Genomic DNA, 6,000 nt, shown 5'->3' with positions numbered 1-6,000 from the left:
GTTGGACCCCATAGCTCACTGAAATCAAAGAACATCAAAGTTTCTCCACTGACCGCCTGAAATCAGTTAGTTCTCAATTGTTTTTTTGATGATTCTGACACTCAGTGTCTTTGACTTGATTGCTGAAGGAAAGTGAACTGGAAGTGGATAGACAAAACATCAGAAAAATTTTGAGGCTTTGGCCTCCCACATCATGCCATTAGACACCAGGCAGGGAAAAAGGAACAATTACAATCCAGTGATTCATGGATGCCTGTAAAGCCAGAAGATGCATTCAAACTTGATTTTATGTCTCAGAATTTTTAGGGTCACTCGGTAATTCTGAAAAGAAAAATATGTTTCTGTGGAGTTTGCTATGCATAGGAGGAGGGATCTGCCCCCTAATAAACTATCAAAAACCCAATATACTCTTGTTGGTCCAAAAGTGACAATTTTGAGTTCTGCTGTTCGGACATGAGTTTTGTTTTTTCTGTTTTAAATTAAAGGCGTGGCTGAACGTTCATTATCCCTATGATAAAAGCAGTAAAAATAAGTGCAAAATGGCTCTTGTGCAATGTTGTAATTTACCTTTATTTTAAACTAGCTTACACATCTTAATACATTATGACAATCAGAATTATCAGGCCACCAGGCGGAGAGGAGTTTGTTTTGTTAATTGCTCTTGTTAAGCCTAATTACAGAACGGGGTGGAGTGGATGCGAGGGGAGGGAGGAATCTGCTAGCAAGAGGAAATTCTAAAATCCTCAGAGCGGTTCCAGGCAGTGCGTGTTGGGGAGCGAGAGCGGGGGTGTGGTGTGCGTGTACGGGTGTGCGAGCGTGTGTGCAAGGGTGTGCAAGGGTGTGAGGGTGAGTGACAGACTTCCCATATGGACTAAAATCCTGAGATGCGTGAGCTGGAGGTGGGGAACCTGTGCTGTGTGGACACATGAAGGTACAGCTGAACAAAGAACTGTGCTGTATTTTGCTTTATGAATTAACTCCTTTTCCTTTTTTTTTGGGGGGGGGGGGGGCGCGCATGATGCAGTTTACTTACTCTGCTGTTAATTTTTGAGTTTTTCGATTGAGCGTTGGAATAGTTTGCTGATGTGACGTGCCGTCCTTTGATATTATGGGGTGCCGGCACAAGGTGCATGTACGTCGCTGGGGGTTGGTATCCTAAATGCCTTTGAACCGTCTTCCTTCTTCCCGGTGATTGCAGCGGAGCAGTGCTGCCCGCAAACGGTGTTATTTGTTTAGACTTCCCAAGGGAAAGCACACATCCAGAGAGCCCTCCTGCCCCGCATTATTCCGGTTTGTTTGTGTGCCCCGCATTACGGCGACTTGCTGTGCCGGACCTGCATTGCCAGCCCCCTCCGTTGCCTCCGGAGCCTCCAGGGCAGAAGTTTCTGATAAGGCAGTTTTGAGCAAGGCAGACGCAAAGTAAATGATTGTATAACAAATCTGTGCTCCTCTCCGGGGTATGTTACCTGACTTGTTTGCTGCCAAGGTGGTTTTATTGTTTTGGCTACTGGGTGGAGGGAGGAGACTTAGGACAGCAGAGGAGTCACGCTTTTGTTTTGCTTAATTATAATGTACGCTTTTAATAAAACCTTTTAGTGCCATGAATTAAATGGCATTGCGATCCTGCACAAGAAGAAAAATGCTACTGCTGTTGTAGCTGACAGCTGAGTGGTTAGATGGCCAGCGTGGGTCTGAGGCTCAGAAGCCTTTTCTTTGCTGGCTGGAGATACTGCTGGGTAAATGTGTTTACTTTTCCCTTAGTATTTATACTAGTTAATGTGTCGCGCTAGATAAATCTACTTCCTGAGTCCATCTTTCAGCTTGCCCTCTTCCCTCCCAATTGACAAATGGTTTGAGTTTGACACCGTTTTATCAGTCGAGCCCCTGCTGGGTGCTGCATGCCTGCCTGCTTCTGCTTTATCGTGAAAAGTGAATTATCTGCAATATTTTGTTACCATCTAACTAGCAGTTGGCAGGCTTTCCTATATGAACTGATTGAGATTTCAGCAAGGGGAGGCTGTTGTCTTTCTCTGCAAAGCCCGGTTGTTGCTCTCCAGGAAAACAAAAGATCCCAGAGCTTTCTGCACCGCAATCTGCTGCTGTCCCACTTTCAAGGAGGTGTTTTGTTTGTTGCGGCAGCTTCCTATCTTAAAATGATAAATTGAGCGGACATGTGCGCTGTTTTAAACCTCTGTCGCCAGGGCTTTGTGTTCACTTAGGATAAAATACATTATTTTGCGGTAGGCTGTGGTGTGATGTACACTTGGTTTAAAGATTACAAAGCAAAAGGGAAAGCATCAACATCTTTAGCGGTGGTAGTTTGATGAGGAATAGCTGTCAGAAGAACTCTACTGACTTACCTCAAGTGGGCTGCAAATGCATTAGGGATTCATTAATATTAATAGTAGAATAGACATTTCCTGCATTCGTTTGACATCTTCCACGCTCTTTTTTTTTTCCTTTGCCTTTTTTTTTTTTTTTCTTTTTTAAGAGCAACTTGGAGTGCAGTTTTAACACTTATTCAAGTTAATACAAGGATGATAAGCTAAAGTTAAACAGAAGGAGACCCCTGAGTGTGTGGGGTCGGTCGCTAGGAGTCCTGGAATTTGGTGCTGTGCTTTAAAGATTGTGGTAAAGTCTTGGGTGAGGCTTTCAGGGCAGTTTGCAAAATGGGTCCGCTGGGTCCGACTGTAGCCAGAAGAAATTGTTGTCAGAAGAAATTGTTCTATGAGGGTGACGGGAAGGTCACGATCGAAATGGCATGTAAGGGCTAATAACTTTGTAGATTTCTGAAGTGGACACAGTAGTGGCTTGTTCACCTACTGGTGAAAAAAAGAAAATCCAAACCATTCTTCAGTCTTCAAATGTTTTGTGAGGTTGGCTGAACAGTTCAGTTTGAAAAATAAATAGATGCAAGGTAATTTTACTTATTTAAGTCTTGTGATGCACATTTCGATGCTTCTGCTTTGTCACCAGTAGGCTTCCAAGCTTACTTAAAAAAAAAAAAAACCCTTTTTTTTGAGAAAACCACCAAATATCTGTGAGATGTAAAATAAAACCAAGAATATTGTCAGCATCAGGAGGGAACATGTAATTGCAATGATCGTTTTTCAGCATCCTGCCCAGCACATCACAATTTTACCCACTGAGCCCTTTAAATGGGAGAACTCATTGTCGTAAAGTGAGGCAGGGGCTTGCTTTTTACAGAAAACACAGCTAAGAGTCGCAGTCCGTGAAACGTCAAAAGAAAAAGGTGACTCCCCACAAAACGCCTAGTCTGGCAAGACTGGTGATGCAGCAGCTACAAACACAGAAGTGCACACGAGTTTGGCAGCTCTTACTGATAGGGCAATCTGAATTGCCAGTGTGCGTCTGATCTACTTGTTGAGCCTAATGAAAAGTACAGTTTAATCACTGGTGTGCCAAATTGACCATGATTAGCTGTTATTGCAGATTAGTGCATTGTCTGGGGCTCCAGAATTATTGATCCGGGTGCTGTGCTCTGGTGTTTTCTGTGCCCTCTATCGTAACCTCTTCTTAATGCTTCGGGGAGAGAAGCAGGAAAGGAGAGTAGGAGGGAAGAAGTCCAGATGGGAAGAAAACAGGTCCTGAAAAGACCACATAGGAACTAGGTCAGGTGCTGTGGAGATTAAAGAAGCATGCTTCATCCCTGGACGCAGGAGGCAGGGACAAGTAGCATACAATTACGAGGAATTAGAACGGCAACAAGTAGTGCAGATTTATCAGCTTTAATTGTCTATTGTCAGGACAGAGCCCTTCTTGTAGATCAGGCGCTGCCAATGCTTTAATACCTCTAATGGACTCTCTATTGTGGGATTATCTCTCCTAAGGACAATGTCTTTCTTAAAACTAGTTGTTTTGGGAGAGGGAGGAAAAAAAAAAGAAGAAGAAAAAAGAAGTAGCTGCAGCCCTCATTTTTTTTTTTTTCCTCTCTGATTTGTCACATTCTGCAGGAAGTAGCTGAGAGCCCAGTGTTGCTCTTCTGTCAGCAGCGCTATTCCTTCAGGGGAACTGATAGATACCTATTGAACATTAACCCCCTTTGCTCCACCTTCCCCAACGAGCTCCTCCAGAAACAATAGCGGGTTGATAAAGAGCAGATAAGCAAGGACACCCGGCTTAAGAATCTCTCAGCTATCTTTATTTTAAAAGCTTCCCTGGGTTTTGCAAAGTAAACATTACAACATTTAAAGAAGGATAAGGTGTCAACTATTTAATGAGAAGTTGTGTTTAATAGCAGAGGAATTCTTCCCTCCCCCAGCCAACACACAGGTATGAAAAGACTGTTATTTCACCACAGTGGGGTAGGAAAGGTGGAGAAATGACAACTGTACTCTTAGAAGCTTAAAAAGTCGTCCTTCAGCCCACCCCTGCCAGATTCCCTAATCAGCTCTAAACATACAGTCACTATTTCGAATCCTTTGGTCCTAGATGCACGGTAGTCGCATTGCTGGATCTGTGATAATCTGTGGGTAAATATTTTTGTTTCCACCATATGCTCTTTGTCATGGTGTGTAGCTGTTATTTTTGTTAATCTGTTTTGAAAGGCAGTCCGTGGCCAGTTCTTTGTCTGAGAAACGTGGTCTGGTTCCACCCACCCTCCTTCTGCTGTGTTCATCAGCTCCACCAGGTTGGGCAGCCTGGAGAGTAGCTGAAATGAGAACTGAATGGTGCAGGAACAGAGTCCGAAGTTTCACAGTGGCTCATATCTCTGTAAATTACCAGGCAGGTTGAGGAGAGAATACTGCAAAAAGTGTCATGACTGCCAAGTTGGGAAGAGACATGAAAGTTGAATTAATGCCACTAACTCTGAGGTGGCTTTGTTATTTCAGATTGTTGTGAGCTGCTTGTGGGGCTGATGTCTTTGAAATATTGAGCCTTCTAATATATGTATCCCGTCCCATCCGTCCTCCATAACAGTCTGGAAATCAGCCTATTTTAAACGAAGATTTCCCAAAGCACACCCTTTTTCTAGTCCTCTGTCACCAGTAAGATTGGGAAGTGGCTGGAATGGGTTGGCCTGTTTTCATTCATTTTTCCTCAGACTCGCTTGCTATGGACAGAATATTCAAAAGTCTGTGTCTGGGATGTGGAAGGTTGGGTTTTGCGCTCAGGTATTCTTGTCCTGTAGAAAGTTGGGTTGGTAGAAACATGCAAAGACAATACAAGCATTGTATGGGCTCCTGGCTATCATCCCTACCTTCCCAAGACATTTCCCCATTGCTCAGAAGTGTGATGGGAAGGCTGATGGTAACAAGAGGGGAACATCTGCGGTCTTTGCTGTGAGGCATTTCCCTTCTCATAAGGGACAAGGGAGATGGCTCCTTACGTTTAGTCCAGACCCTGAAGTTTGCTGCCTTTTCCCGCAATGAAAAAAAAAAAAAGAAGTGCAGTGACAAAGCCTCTGCTGCTGCTGCTTTCTCAATACCTTCACCCCAGCTTGCTTCCTGGGAAACAAGAGCGAGTGGCTTCAGGCTGTTTTGTCTTTGCTGCTCAGCTGCATTGGCAGCGAAGAGAAGCCCAACTTCTTACAGTGACTTCTTGCCCTCCTGATAGCAGGCCCAGACAGCCTCTGCTCCTTCTTCTCAAACTCCAGCCTCAACAAGAGGAAATGGCTGAAGCTTAGTTCTCGCTTCTGTGTGCTGCAAGAATGTTTTTTCCATTGGAGGAGGGTTGTTTTTGGCTTATTCATAAGTCATCTGAGCAGTATTTTAATAAGGCCTAGCTGGAAGCAAAAAGGGATATGGTATTTTAGTTTGACTCCTTTTTTCTCTTTTTAAGGAAAATTTCTTGCGAGGATAAAAAAACAGAAATCAAAAGAGATGTTAAGGCTTGCACTAGGCAGTAGCTGAGAGTGCAGCCAAAAGATCTGCTCTTGGTATTGCACAGCTGAGACGAAAATAAACGTAAAGGCATTTGGAAGTGCTACAAGGCAATGACCAGGGTGCTCTGTAATTAAAGGCAGTCCCTGAAAGTTGT

At 43.8% G+C, this 6,000-nt stretch overlaps 1 protein-coding gene across 1 annotated transcript in view; it reads left to right on the top strand.

Moving 5' to 3' along the window:
* Positions 1-1,676: 1,676 nt before the first annotated feature.
* The window catches only part of PRDM1 (PR/SET domain 1), a 30,292-nt gene continuing 25,968 nt past the window's right edge, over positions 1,677-6,000 (top strand). Inside the window, exon 1 of the mRNA XM_075708136.1 lies at positions 1,677-1,736. Coding sequence (XP_075564251.1) covers positions 1,677-1,736 — 60 coding nt within the window. The remainder of the gene's footprint in view (positions 1,737-6,000) is intronic.

This window comes from Pelecanus crispus, chromosome 3 (assembly GCF_030463565.1).
Source record: "Pelecanus crispus isolate bPelCri1 chromosome 3, bPelCri1.pri, whole genome shotgun sequence".
NCBI classification, from domain to species: domain Eukaryota; kingdom Metazoa; phylum Chordata; class Aves; order Pelecaniformes; family Pelecanidae; genus Pelecanus; species Pelecanus crispus.
Note: the sequence above shows the minus strand (reverse complement) of the source record. Positions and strands in the feature narration are given on the sequence as shown.